Source organism: Bubalus bubalis, chromosome 1 (genome assembly GCF_019923935.1).
Source record: "Bubalus bubalis isolate 160015118507 breed Murrah chromosome 1, NDDB_SH_1, whole genome shotgun sequence".
NCBI classification, from domain to species: Eukaryota; Metazoa; Chordata; class Mammalia; order Artiodactyla; family Bovidae; genus Bubalus; species Bubalus bubalis.
Window position 1 is genome coordinate 99,224,523 of NC_059157.1, and position 13,892 is coordinate 99,238,414.

General features: G+C 40.9%; 1 protein-coding gene across 3 annotated transcripts in view; it reads right to left on the minus strand.

Moving 5' to 3' along the window:
• MORC1 (MORC family CW-type zinc finger 1) overlaps window positions 1-13,386 on the minus strand; it is a 171,297-nt gene extending 157,911 nt beyond the window's left edge. For 2 of the 3 annotated variants that reach the window (XM_044941636.2, XM_044941629.2), the window contains exon 1: window positions 24-436. In XM_044941636.2, coding sequence (XP_044797571.2) covers window positions 24-369 — 346 coding nt within the window. In that variant the 5' untranslated portion in view covers window positions 370-436. Of the gene's footprint in view, window positions 1-23; window positions 437-4,741; window positions 4,777-8,609; window positions 8,664-13,242 lie in introns of those variants that run through there. The other variant, XM_025283715.3, reaches the window with a different exon arrangement.
• Window positions 13,387-13,892: the final 506 nt, after the last annotated feature.

The window sequence follows — 13,892 nt, forward strand, 5'->3', positions numbered from 1 at the left end:
GATCAAGTTCTCCACTTCCTTACCTGATGTAGAAACATGCCTTCTCAATTCCACCTCCTCACGTTTCTCAAATTTTACCACTTTCTCCATCCCCACAATACTGCCTTGGTTCAGGAAACTACCATCTCTCTTCTGGATTCCAGCAGCAGTCCCTACCCCCTGTACTCCTTGCTCCCAGAAATGAGAGAGTGCAGCCAGTCTACAGCCAATCATGTGTTTCACTGCTCTCCTGCTTATAAGTCCCTTGGACTGCAAGGAGATCCAACCAGTCCATCCTAAAGGAGACCAGTCCTGGGTGCTAACTGGTAGGACTAATGTGGAAGCTGCAACTCCAATACTTTGGCCACCTGATTCGAAGAGCTGACTCATTTGAAAAGACCCTGATGCTGGGAAAGATTGAGGGCAGGAGGAGAAGGGGACGACAGAGGATGAGATGGTTGGACGGCATCACCAACTCAATGGACAAGAGTTTGGGTGAATTCTGGGAGTTGGTGATGGACAGGGAGGCCTGGCATGCTGCAGTTCATGGGGTCGCAAAGAGTCGGATACGACTGAGCTACTGAACTGAACTGCTTATAAACCTTGCATGCCTTCCCACTGCCCACAGGATGAAAGCCAAACCAGTTAACAAATCTAGCTGTCTTTCATAAACTGACCCTCCTACCTCTCTAAGATGGTTAATTTTATGTGTCAACCTGGTTAAGCTATGGTGTCAGTTGTTTGGTCAACTAGATGTTGCTATGAAAGCATCTGAATATAATTAACATTTATAATCAGCTAACTGTAAGTAAAGCAGGTACCCTCTATAATGTGGGTTGGCCTCATCCAATTGGTTACAGGTTGTAAAAGCAAAGACTGAGGTTTCCCAAAGAAGCATCAATTTTCTGCCTCAAGACTGTAGCATAGAAACCCTGCTTGAGCGTACAGGCTGCTGGCCTGCCTAAAGATTTATAACTCAAGACTGCAACATCAACTCTCACCTGGATTTCCAACCTGCCAGTTGCCCTGCAGATTTCACACCTGCCAGACCCCATAATTAAGTCAGTCAACTCCTTAAAATAATGCCCCTCCTCCTCTTCCTCTCTGTCTACTATATGTCTATCAGATAGAATGAGAGAGACTGAGATAGACAGACAGACAGACAGATAGATAGATATAGAGGGCAGAGAGAGAACGGGGTTGGCAGAGATCTCTGTCTACCTACCAATGGTTCTGTTCCTCTGAAGAACCCTAATGCACCCTCCATGCTCATCTCTTACTATCTTCTCCCCTGCCCATATTGCACTCTTCCTGCTGCTACTGCTGCTGCTGCTGCTAAGTCGCTTCAGTCTTGTCCGACTCTGTGCGACCCCATGGACTGCAGCCTACCAGGCTTCTCCGTCCATGGGATTCTCCAGGCAAGAACACTGGAGTGGGTTGCCATTTCCTCCTCCAATGCATAAAAGGGGAAAGTAAAAGTGAAGTCGCTTAGTCGTGTCTGACTCTTAGTGACCCCATGGACTGCAGCCCACCAGGCTCCTCCATCCATGGGATTTTCCGGGCAACAGTACTGCAGTGGGGTGCCATTGCCTTCTCCCTGCATTCTTCCACTTCCATACAAATAATCACCTTGGGCTTAATCTCGAACATCTCAAACATTCTGCAATACCATCAGTGTCCTACGTTCTCTCCAGATTCAAGCAACTATATATTTTGCTCCTTCACACTTTCCATGCTTGATTCTCCAGACTCAGGCCTATTTTCCTTTGTCTCTAGTTTATAGACTGTTTCTTCTAGGAAGACTTCCTAATTCTTCCACATCATCAGGTGGCCATAATGAATGTTTTCCTTGTAACTTGTGTTTCCTACTTTTCAAAGTATATTCAAACACCTGCTGATGCATCCATTTCTCTTCCAGACAAGTGGTTCTGATGAAAGCTAAGGGCCTTCTACTCATAAAAGTGAAACTGCATACTGTATTTTCCACAGATCCTTTACTAGGATGGTGATTTCTTAAAAGGAGGCACTGTGTATATTCATCACTTAGCCCAGAGCCTGCCACTTGGCAAGCACTAAAAAATGTATGGAATACATGTCCATGTTTACTAGAACTAGCACACACAGACAGATAAAACAGCTGTGTCTGAACATATTCACTTTGGATTTTATAGCCCTAAAGGAAACTTAAGGTTGGAAAGTAACTCACATGCCTCAGTAAATAATTTAAAAACTAGTCCAGTGCTTAACTTTGTATTCCAATACCAATTCTATCTATTGGTACATAGGCCTTTGCCCTAGTTTATCTTTTTCATTTTTTCATGAAAAATCAATTTGCTGGGTTGATAGCCATATTATGGTTTGCAGCAATAAAAAGTTTTATAACATGAATAGGTAATTTCAAATTAAAAAACCATAGGTTCAGTTTTTCACAAAACACATAAAACCTAAATACAGAAAAGGTGCCCCTTTCAATGCAAACTGCAAAGATGCTTGTTTATTTTTTGTAATAATGCCAAGTGCTAGAGAAAGTGGGGTGAAGTAAATACTGCCATGCCCCCATGGTGTCCTGTACTCCCCCAAAAGAACATACTGTGTGAATTCTGATCATTTGATCACATTTGTTGAACTCTATGATTCCAGATAATTCTTTTCAACCCTTCAACCCCTTATCAATCATATGTGTGCTCTGAATGAAATTCAGCTTGAATGTTTCCTCCCTTCTCCACTGCGAGGACCACTGCCTTTGTTTGAATCCTCGTGAAATCTTGTGTAGATCATTCCACAGACCCCCTTGTTTGGTATCCTTTCACACTTCTGCACACCATCTACAAACCATTCTGTAATCACTTGCTGGAGTAACTTTCTTTAAAAAGAAAAGAGCACATTTCTAATTTGTCAAATGACATTGCTCTAGACTATTGAATGGTTCACTGGCTACAGAAAGAAAATAACCTTAGTATGATATTCAAGGTGCTCATCCATTTGGCTCTAAGTCTTAGCTCTAGTCAACCTAGCCTAGTCATTGTCTCTCGGATGCTTTTTCTTCAAATATATATATGGCTCACTCCCTTGTTGTCATTCAGGTCTTGGCTGGCTTATTACCTATTTACAGTAACTTTCCCTAATCACCCCATTAAAAACAGAACATCTTTCCCATCACTCTCTGTTCTCTTATCGCCCTGTCCTCTTTTTTCCTTTTAGCACTTATTATGGCCTGGTATATTATTTACTTGTCCACTTCTTTATTGCCTAGCTATCCTCATTAGGATGCATGTTCCATGAGTGCACAGGCTTCATCAAACATGGTGCTCCTTGCTCTGTCCCTAGCACCCAGAAAAACTGCTTGGCTCATTCATGATAGATACTCAATAAGTTGTTATTGAATAAATGAATGAGTCTCCGAACTAGTCTACCTCCATTCTTTTTCTCACAATTATTCCTCAGATGGGAAAATTCTTCTCTTCCTATACTACTTAACACAAATCATATCCATATTTCAACCCCTGGATCTTTAATAAGATGTATTCTTTCTCTGTGTTCCTACCATGCTTTGAGCTTCTCCTAGGCAAGAGACATTGTATCCCATTTTCACTTATATAATTGGATATGGATGGAAGATCACTTTTTCTCCACTGCAGACATTTCCTCCTATGGGGAATGGAGTTCAATCAGCAGTGGTAAGGGGCCCACCCTTTTCTGTCTCTTGATCACCTTCTCCTGGAGCAATGAGCACATTCATCTGACTAGTAATCTGGGGAAGAATAACCTATGAGAAGGTGCAGCTCAAATCTCTCCTGTTCCCTCTGAGAGCGAGCTGCCTGCAGAGAGCACAGTGACGCTGTAAGGGCGAGTGCCTGACGCTCTCCCACACCGAGCTCCACACTCCACCTAGACTTTATCAGCAATGAAGACCAACGCTCTTATTTTATTTCTCAAACTTCTAAGAACCCGGGGAATAGAAAGGGAAGAAGAATGGCATTTACTTTGTTTCCTCAAATCTTTCAACATGTCCATGAACCAGAACCAAAACCTCTTCCTCATGGGCCAGAGGCACCCACCTAGCACAAATCTTAAACACTTAGAAAACTGAATTGAACTCAGTCGCTTTTTAAATGCTGATAAGGATTTACATCATGAACCACATCCCCTGGCCTGTGACCACCAGCCAATATTTACAGGAGAGCTAACAGGATCTGGATTGGGGATCAGCTTTAACACAACAGCTGTTTCTCCAGGTTGTGTTAACTACAGGACTGGATCACAAACCTAACTTCCTCTGTGTTCTAATGAAAAAAAAAAAAAACCAGTAAGTGAAATAAATATTTGGTGACTAAAAATTAAGTCAGTAAAGACGACAAGCTTGGTTTGAATGTTATGGCCATTCAACATTCACTTATGCACTTTAAAACTGTGATAAGTTGGGAATGGCATATAGTTAATTATGAATACCCATCAAGTTAATATTCATTTTAAAATAAAACAGTTTTTCCGTGGCAGACAAACTGCTCCAAATCACTCTGCTGCTTTCACAAAACCCTGGAAGATCTAATTTTGTAAATGAGTCCCCTAACAAGTGAACAATTTCACTCAGAGTGTACTGTTCTCAACCTGGCTCCCCACAGGGTCCCTGAACTCATGAAGCACTTAGATTGCATTAATAATCTATAGAATGTGGTTTGATTTTCATGAAATAAAAGGAAATCAAAATAACTACAGGGTTTTTAAAAAATAGAATAAAAAATAAAAAAGCAAATGTGCTCACCTGAAAACACATCAAGTCTCGCAGCCCCTGCATCTCTGAAAACAATATAAAAATATTATTGCTTCAGTTTGATATTGTGTTTTTGAAAATTACATTAATCTGAATTGCTCATGTGACAGATGATCTATTGTCAGGTAACAAACAATGGAGAAACCCACTTAAGTTTCTTTAAAAACAATTACTAAAATATTCTTCCCTGCATTTGTAGACTAAGATTTATGATCACTCATAATTTGAGAATGCTACAAAGCCTAAAATTCAAAAATTTAAAAGAGATAGAATTTAGTGGTAGTTACACAAGAAGCTCAAGAAAATGAATATGAACGTTAAAAAAGTTGGTTGGAAAATAATCCAGAAGTCATATAAAGATTTTCGTATATTTTAGAACAAAAAAAATGCTTATGTGTACCATATAATCACATTTCAAAGGAACATATATGATATACATGTGTGTATCTATAAGGAAAAAGATCAAATGTTAACAGGGGTTTTCTCTAGGTCAGAGGCTGACAATCTATGGTCTATGGGCCAAATCTTGACCATAACTACTTTTTGTGAATAAAGTTAATGGAACACAATCATGACCACTTATTTACATCTTCTCATTTACGTATTTTTTTCCATGTTGCCTATAGTCTGCCTTCACACTGTAATGGTATATTTCAATGGCTTCAACAGAGGACATGTGGCCTTCAAAGGTGAAAATACTTAATACCTGGCTTTTTACAGAGAAGTAAGTTGTATACACCACTCCCGCCATGATGAGGTCACTACTGCCTTAGTTTTTTTCTTAGTTGTCTACAATTCACAGATACTATTTGTGTATTTTCTTAAATTAACTTTTAAAGTGAAAACTTTAAAAGGCAAGGAAAAAGAGCCAGAAGATCCAGGTTTCCATGTGAAAGCTGTGAGAGAAAGGAGGAAGACAATGAGGTCTTAACTGATGGGGAAGTAAGGATGTTGAGGGGAATCTAGAAGGAAGCTCAGAATAGTAACAACCAACGGGACTCAGACGGGGAAACCTGTGTCTCCCAAAATTTCTGTAAGTCTCAACCCAAAACTAGCCTAGGTCAATCAGGTAGGTACACTGTCCTTGTTATACAAAGTTGGCCCCTTAGCTCCTTTCTCTACCCAACTGCTTCTTCTAATGCCTCCTCCACAGAAATTCTGGAGTTACCATGGCCATTTCTTGAGCATTTTCTATGTGACAAATTCTGAATGAGGTATTCTTAAACCTTTCCATCTAATCCTTACCACAACGCATGACACACAGGTATCATAATCTCCATTATATAAGCATACATTATACAAGATATCAGGTATACAATAATCGCTCAATAAATGCCACTATACTAAAATTATTTTCATAGAAACAATTTCTTCACAGAGAAATTTCATGGGGTAAGACAAAGAAAAGTCATTCACCTTTATAGCATGTTAAGACATTCATAATAAGCTTTATACTTAAACGCAGGTACTTTCTCTCTGAACACCTGTTGTACTAGGAGGAGTCCCCTAAGGATTTTCTTCCTGTCCCATCATAGTTTTTCCTACTCTTTCCACAACATTCTTTTAATACCATCCAGTTCTAATTTAGACAAGTATAGGAAACCATCAAAATCTTGAATACAAGGATATGAAATAACATCTCAGAGTAACACTGGGACCTTAAGAAGACCTTCATAACATCGACAGAGTATCTTGAGTAGGTCTGTTAAATAGCTTTATTTGTTGTCAATTACTGGCATCTAAGCAGTGGTGACCAACTCCAGTATCCCCTGAAGACAGACAAGTTGAGGAGTTCAGGCTGGCCACGGAGAGCCCTGGGAATGGCAAAGCTGAAGACACAGGCTGGTCCCAAGAGAGCACCTGCTACGTGGCTGATCCTATTGAGCTGGTCTCAAAGTTGCTACATATAATCTTGGGGGAAAAAAAGCATGGGGTCCAGTTTTTTTTTTTTTTTCAACATGGCACTTCATCTTCTCAAACTCTATAAACAATTCCTTCCTCTTATTCTTTGCTGCTGCTGTTGCTGCTAAGTTGCTTCAGTCGTGTCCGACTCTGTGCAACCCCACAGACGGCAGCCCACCAGGCTCCCCCGTCCCTGGGATTCTCCAGGCAAGAACACTGGAGTGGGTTGCCATTTCCTTCTCCAATGCATGAAAGTGAAAAGTGAAAGTGAAGTCGCTCACTCGTGTCCGACTCTTAGCGACCCCATGGACTGCAGCCTACCAGGCTCCTCGGTCCATGGATTTTCCAGGCAAGAGTACTGGAGTGGGGTGCCATTGCCTTTTCTGCTTATTCTTTATGAATACTGTACAAAGTTTCACTATGAGTCAAACATGAGGCAAGCTAGACTTGGTCAAGGTGCTGCCAGATTACAAGTGCTGCTCAAAGAATTGCTCAATTGATCATATTTCTACCACTCCCCTGAGTCTGCAGTCAATCTTTCTTTGCCAGTCACTCTCCATAAACTAGTCCCATTGTTCGATTTCTTCTATACTCTGGTATTACTTGCCCTCCTTTGTTAAAATGAATAAGTGAAACAACTTTATAGGAGAAAAGACAGTTGGCAAAATGGACCAGTACATTCTTTCACAGTTACAGGTATCAAGTTGCTGAAAACAGAACTTTAGTAGGACAGAGGGTTAGTGGATACAGGAATATTGCTTCGGAGCTTGAGCAGAAGCAAACAGTAGAAACCCTGCCCTGCTGTAGAGACTAACCACAAACATTAATGTGCAGTGGCTGTATCCCTGTTAGCTCTATCTAAGTTGAGTTCACAGCTCTTCTGACCAACCAACTTTATTTTTTTCTTCTTTTCCCTCCCTTTTTTGATGACTATGATTCCATTTGTTCTTCTGTTTCACAAAAAGAGGTGCTAGTGACTTTTTACTTAGTGTTGAGCTTTGCTGAACAGGAAGGAGGTCTTGATGGCTGGTTAAATGGCTGCACAGTCACCTCCCTTCTAAAGCTAAAAATGAGGGGGAAATGTAAAACACTGAAATATAGTCATCAATCAGTGGCAGGGAATATACTTATTAATATAAATAATATATAATATATTCTGTGCTGTTGTTTTTATTTGCTAAGTCATCTCCAACTCTTTAAAACCTCATGGGCTATAGCCCACCAGGCTCCTCTGTCCATGGGATTCTCCAGGCAAGAATACTGGAGTGGGTTGCCATTTCCTCTTCCAGGGGATCTCCCTAACCCAGGGATCAAACTCACCTCTCCTGCACCGGCAGTGGATTCTTTACCACTGAGCCACCAGCGAAGCCCTGTGCTGTGCTGTTCTTAATTGCTCAGTACTGTGCGACTTTTTGTGACCCCATGGACTATAGCCCACCAGGATCCTCTATCCGTGGGGATTCTCCAGGAAAGAATACTGGAGTGGGTTGCCTTACCCTCCTCCAAGGGATCTTCCCAATCCAGGGATCAAACCAAGGCCTCCCACATTGCAGGAGGATTCTTTACTGTCTGAGCCACCAGGGAAGCCCAAGAATACTGGAGTGGGTAGCCTATCTCTTTTTCAGATCTTCCTGACCCAGGAATTGAACCAGGGTCTCCTGAATTGCAGGTGGATTCCCAGCTGAGCTACCAGGGAAGCCTCATTACATGGTTATTAACACAAAAACAGATGTCCAATTTACCAGCACTTCAAGTCTAATCATAAATACAAACTGAATAAAAATGAATAATTTCTCCCTTGAACTGTTCTTTTTCCTATCATACCTTGATTTTACAGAAAATTAACTCATGAAGCATTCCAAGTGGAGACAATGACATCATATTTTCATCTAATATGGCTAACTTTATTAATGTCACAAAATTCCTTTGAATAACCTTTGTTTACAATAAGCCTTACCTCGCATTGTCCAGCAATTCAGCTAGTGCTCCAAAAAGGAAACTGTGAGTGGTGCTAATGAAGAAACAGAAGGAAAATAAAAGTTAAACCAACTCTGTAATCAATGTAAAAGGTTCAAGACACATGCAATGTTCTCTAGTTTGAGGCAGATAATCAATTAAGAAGTTATTCTAGAAATTTCTCAGCAAAGTCAAGATTCTGAAGTACATGCACTCCATGACAAAGCCAGGGCTAAGAACCCTATCGCCAAAATACCTTATTTACTCCTAATAAAACAAAGACTTCAAGGACCTGACTGTACTTAGAGCAGATTTTGACATTTTAATATCGCTTTATAAGCATTTAAGTTTTTCAGAGAATGTTTCATTAAAACTATATTATTTAAGGCCAAATAATTTCTGAAAAACCTTGACCAAAATCCAGACTCACTGAAAGACCTTAAGATTTCATCTGCGGACACAGGTATTGGCAGGTTACTCTGGTCTGCACCACTAACCTACATTTTTCTGTGGAATCTTTTCACCTCGGAAAAGACCACGCCTATAAATAATTTCACAGATGACCAGCATTCACTCTCCCCTGTACCCCTCCTGACAAGTCCTGGGCACAGAAAGCACTAGATAGCCATCACTGTTTCTACTTGGAAGGCTGAATGTTTCTCTGTGGGTGGAATCAAACCGCCTTCAGGTTCCACCTTTGCTTTCCATTTCCTGATGTGGATATTTCATTCGGCAACATTATGAAGGGAAGAGTCAGTCAGCAATTTTCTTTTTATATATAGTAAACAGGTAGCAGAAGCAAAAGAAACACATTTATCAACAAACGTCTGCTCATTTGTCTAATATTATATCCCTCTCTGTTTGACTCTAATCTGTGAGTAGTTCAGAAGAGCCACTCACTGGCCTTTTTATGCCACTCCTGCATTATTAGAGAGAAATTAAGTTTGGCCCTATTTGCCAGATTTGGGATAGTTAGGAGGACGGAAAAAGGAATCCTCAGGTTCCTGCTTCAATTTTATAAAACTCTGCAGTTTTGTTTGGATAACTAAATTGGAATTTAAAATGGAATTAATTTTTATTTTAATGTAATCCTTTAAAAAACCTTAAATTTGCTAGTATTCAAAGACTTTGTTGATCCCCTCTAGTTTGAAAATATTATCTTCTTATAAGAGTGAAAAGCTTGGGTACAAGCTTTAAAAAAACAAACTGCATGGATTGCAATTTTTGCTTTAATGACACAAAAATTAATAGACTGTCTTATATACAGCTATCATAGAGTGTTCCGTGATTTTTTTTCCCTGCAGAGTTGTTATGCATGCTGACTGATTTCATTGTTGGACTTATAAATATCTACCTTTGCTTTCAAAATGTTAGTATTTTAACATTTTGATATGTTAAAATATGGTTAGTATTAGTACTAACCATCTGTAATTTCCTTCATTTCTCAATAAAGAAATAGCATAGGATGGTCAACAATTAAAAAAAAAAACAACCCTGCTCATTTGTACAGGAAAAAGGATCATTTGCAATGTTTCAACAACTCCAAATACCCCCAGACCACAGGACAACACTGTTGCCAAAAATTTATTTTTAAAAAATGCATACATATATCTATTTTGGGAATTTTAAACTATAAACCCATGCTGAAGACAGCAGGATCTCTTGACTCTAGTCAGCTTTCAAATTTTTCATTAAAATAAATCCACTAATACAATTGTTGCAAAAAGGTGTCCTTCAATCAAAAGAAATTTAGTACTTAAAAATCTAAAATACAGCAAAAGAAAAGTGCCAGTGATATGCTTTACAAAGCAGTACTTCAAACCATATGCCTTTCTAAACAATTCTTCAGAAAAGTAACTTCAATCATTCCGACCAAAAAAAAAAAAAAAAAGAAAGAAAGTCATATAAGCTTCTGTACTTTTTCACTCAAGACTTTTACTGACTTCCTGCCACATACCAATGTGGGCAGACATGGTCTTTACAACTTTAGGGGCTCAAGCTAGTGGGGGATATGAAAAATTCACAAGTAGAACATATAAAGATGATATCACAGCTTGTGATTCGGTGCCATAGAGGAACAGTGATGTGGAAGAGCCTTCTGAGGAAGGCAGAGCCTCTCTTCACGGAAGACATGGACTGAACCCTGGAAGATGAGAATTCAGTCCCTTGCAGAGCGAGAGTGGAAACCCTCTCGCAAGAACAGGAAGTGCATAGTCCTTGAAGCAGAAAAGAGCAAAGGAGGCCAGTCTGCTCTCACTGCAGTAAATCTAGGCGATCACATTGAGAAGTGGGATGGTCAGGTCAGGTAGTCCCTCCTTCTCCACAGTTAGGAGCTCATACTTAGTCCACACGCAACTGGAAACCATCATTGTGCTTTAATAAAGTGACGTATCTGGTGGTTTTTAAAAGCTCACTCTGGCAGCTTTCAGAAAAACTGATCATAGGGGAGCAAGAACAGGAAGCAAAGAATCCAGTTTAGAGCCTATGTGATATCCAGAAAGGAGATGGCACTAAATATGAAGAGAAACAGATGAATTTGAGACACAAGAGTTAGCATGAAGAGGACTTGAGGATGGATTGGATACGGGGGTGATGTAAAGGAGGAATAAAAAAATCACTGCTGTTTTACTGATGCAAGTCTCAGTAAAGGCAAGTCTCAATCAAAAATCTTAACTTGAATTACTGTATGATGACCCTTATATGTAGAATCTAAAAAGAAATGATATAAATGAACTTATTTACGAAACAGAAACAGAGACTCACAGACTAATAAACAAACTTATGGTTGCCTGGGAGTAAAGGATAGTTAGGGAGTTTGGGATAGATGTATACACATTGCTATATTTAAAATGGATAACCAAAAAAATAAATAAAAAAATAAAATGGATAACCAACAAGAACATACTGTATAGCACACAGAACTCTGCTCAATGTTAATGTGGCAGCCTGGACGGGAGGGGAGTTTGATGGAGAACGGATACATGTATATGTATGGCTAAACCCCTTCACTGTTCACCTGAAACTATCACAACATTATTACTTGGCTATACCCCAATACAAAATAAAACATAAAAAAAAAATCTCATCCCAGGGACCTGAGGGTAGGCCAAGTTGTGGCTGATTTTGTTGCTGCGGCTTCACACTGCTGTCACTTTTGTTATTAAGTTAACAGACCACCAAGTGATAATGGGGTGGTTTGAGGGAGGTAGTTTGGGGAGGAGGAGGAGGCTAGGGAGCAAAATAGCCACAGAAACTATACAAAAATGAGGTTAAATAACTTGCTAAGATAAAATTCAGCCTTTCTAGCACTCGTAATTTTTCTTCCACTTACTCAAAATTACTAGCTCTTCATTTGTCTTCTGCCTCAGCTAACGTTTAACATTTTGTACCATCCTTTCCAGCTTAAATCATTCTCCCTGATAACAAGTTAGAACTAAGTACCTGCTGAATATTGCCTGGCTGTTTTCTTTTGTGGTCTGTAAGAAGGACACTGTTTATCCCAAGCAGCAAGGCCTGGCTTCACACTTCCATTTCCGTTGCTTCAGTTCTGCCACATTCTTTCTATCAGTCAGAACTTTCGGTAAAGCCAAATTACTAAAAAGGTTCCCCCAAATCAACCTAGCACTCACTGCTAGGCTTTGCGGTACTGGAAATAACAGATGAGAAAAACGCTGGCATTTGCCTCTGCCATGTGAATATTCGAAATAACACCTAAAGAGTATTCAAAAAGGATACTGGCCTGACAGAAGAAAATGTCCTAGTAAGAACTAGAATGTGAGATTCCTATCTTCAAAGAGGTTGCTGCTGCTGCTGCTAAGTCGCATCAGTAGTGTCCAACTCTGTGTGACCCCATAGATGGCAGCCCACCAGGCTCCCCCGTCCCTGGGATTCTCCAGGCAAGAACACTGGAGTAGGTTGCCATTTCTTTTTCCAATGCATGAAAGTGAAAAGTGAAAGGGAAGTCACTCAGTTATGTCCGACCCTCCGCGACTCCATGGACTGCAGCCTTCCAGGCTCCTCCGTCCATGGGATTTTCCAGGCAAGAGTACTGGAGTGGGGTGCCATTGCCTTCTCCAAGAGGTTACACTTTCACAAAGACTCAGGAGGCAACAGAAGCTGGAATCAATAAACACAAATTGCTTTCTGGCTTTAGTCGCTCAGTCCTGTGGGACTCTTTGCGACCCCATGGACTGTGCTCCACAGGGCTCCTCTGCCCATGTAACTTTCCAGGCAAGAATACTTAAGTGGGTTGCCATTGCTCTCTGGAGGGCAACTTTAATCTTTAAAATGTCAGCATGTTCGGTAGAGAAATGACTATAGATAGGCCAAGTTAGAATGAGGCTTCTGCTGACCTACAATTAAATAGTTTTGTTTAGTGATTAATGTGGGCCTTCCTACCACTTGGTATTCATTGAAGGGCACCAGAGGCGTTCAGCCTGGTTTAGAACATACATCTTCATCACTTTTTCGTTGCCTTTTTTTTTTTTAAAGCATATACATTTTAAATAAATAAATCCATGAATCAATGATACCAAGTTCCTTTTTTTTAAAGGGCACTTGGCGAGGAGACGGGCAAGAGTCTTCTCCATTGTGTGGAAACTTCCCCACCGTTCCAGCTACAAGGGGGCACTCACGAGTTGGCGTGGATGAAATCCAGATGCAGCTGGGCCCGGAGCAGAGTAGCATACTTGTCACCCATGTTCTGGAACGCGACCCGCGCGGCCCTCGAAGCACAAGCCTAGGGGCCCAGCAGCGTTCCGCTCAGCTCCACGCCCACGTCCAAGCCCACGCCCACGCGCGGACTCCCTGTGCTGCGAGCACTTGCTCCTCCTGGCGGCCGGACCGCGAAGCTCACCCTGCACTGAGTGTGTCCCAGACGTTAGGCAGCATCTGATAAGCCAAGCCTGTTGCTGATCTTGGATCCACCTGGTGAGGCTAAGGAGACTAAGCTAGACTCCTCTTCCCGAACTGAGGTTTAGGTAACCTTACTAAACACTTGTTCTCTGTTATTCTCCAACTGGAAAACAGAGCCCAAGGCTGGGGCTATAATTCAATCAGGAATGATCACACACAGAGACACACAAACCCACACAGAATGGGAAGAATGTGTGGCGAGGTCGGTAAAGGAGAAGGAAAGGCAGGGCGAGAACAAGGGTCGTTTTCCTTGTGTGGCTGTCACACCGCAGAGGTAAAGGCGCTTGTGTTCTCACTCAGCACTTAACCTATGTCACTTGGGCTGTGTTTTTTTCACTTGAAAGAAAGAAAGAAGAAAAGAGATCCGCCA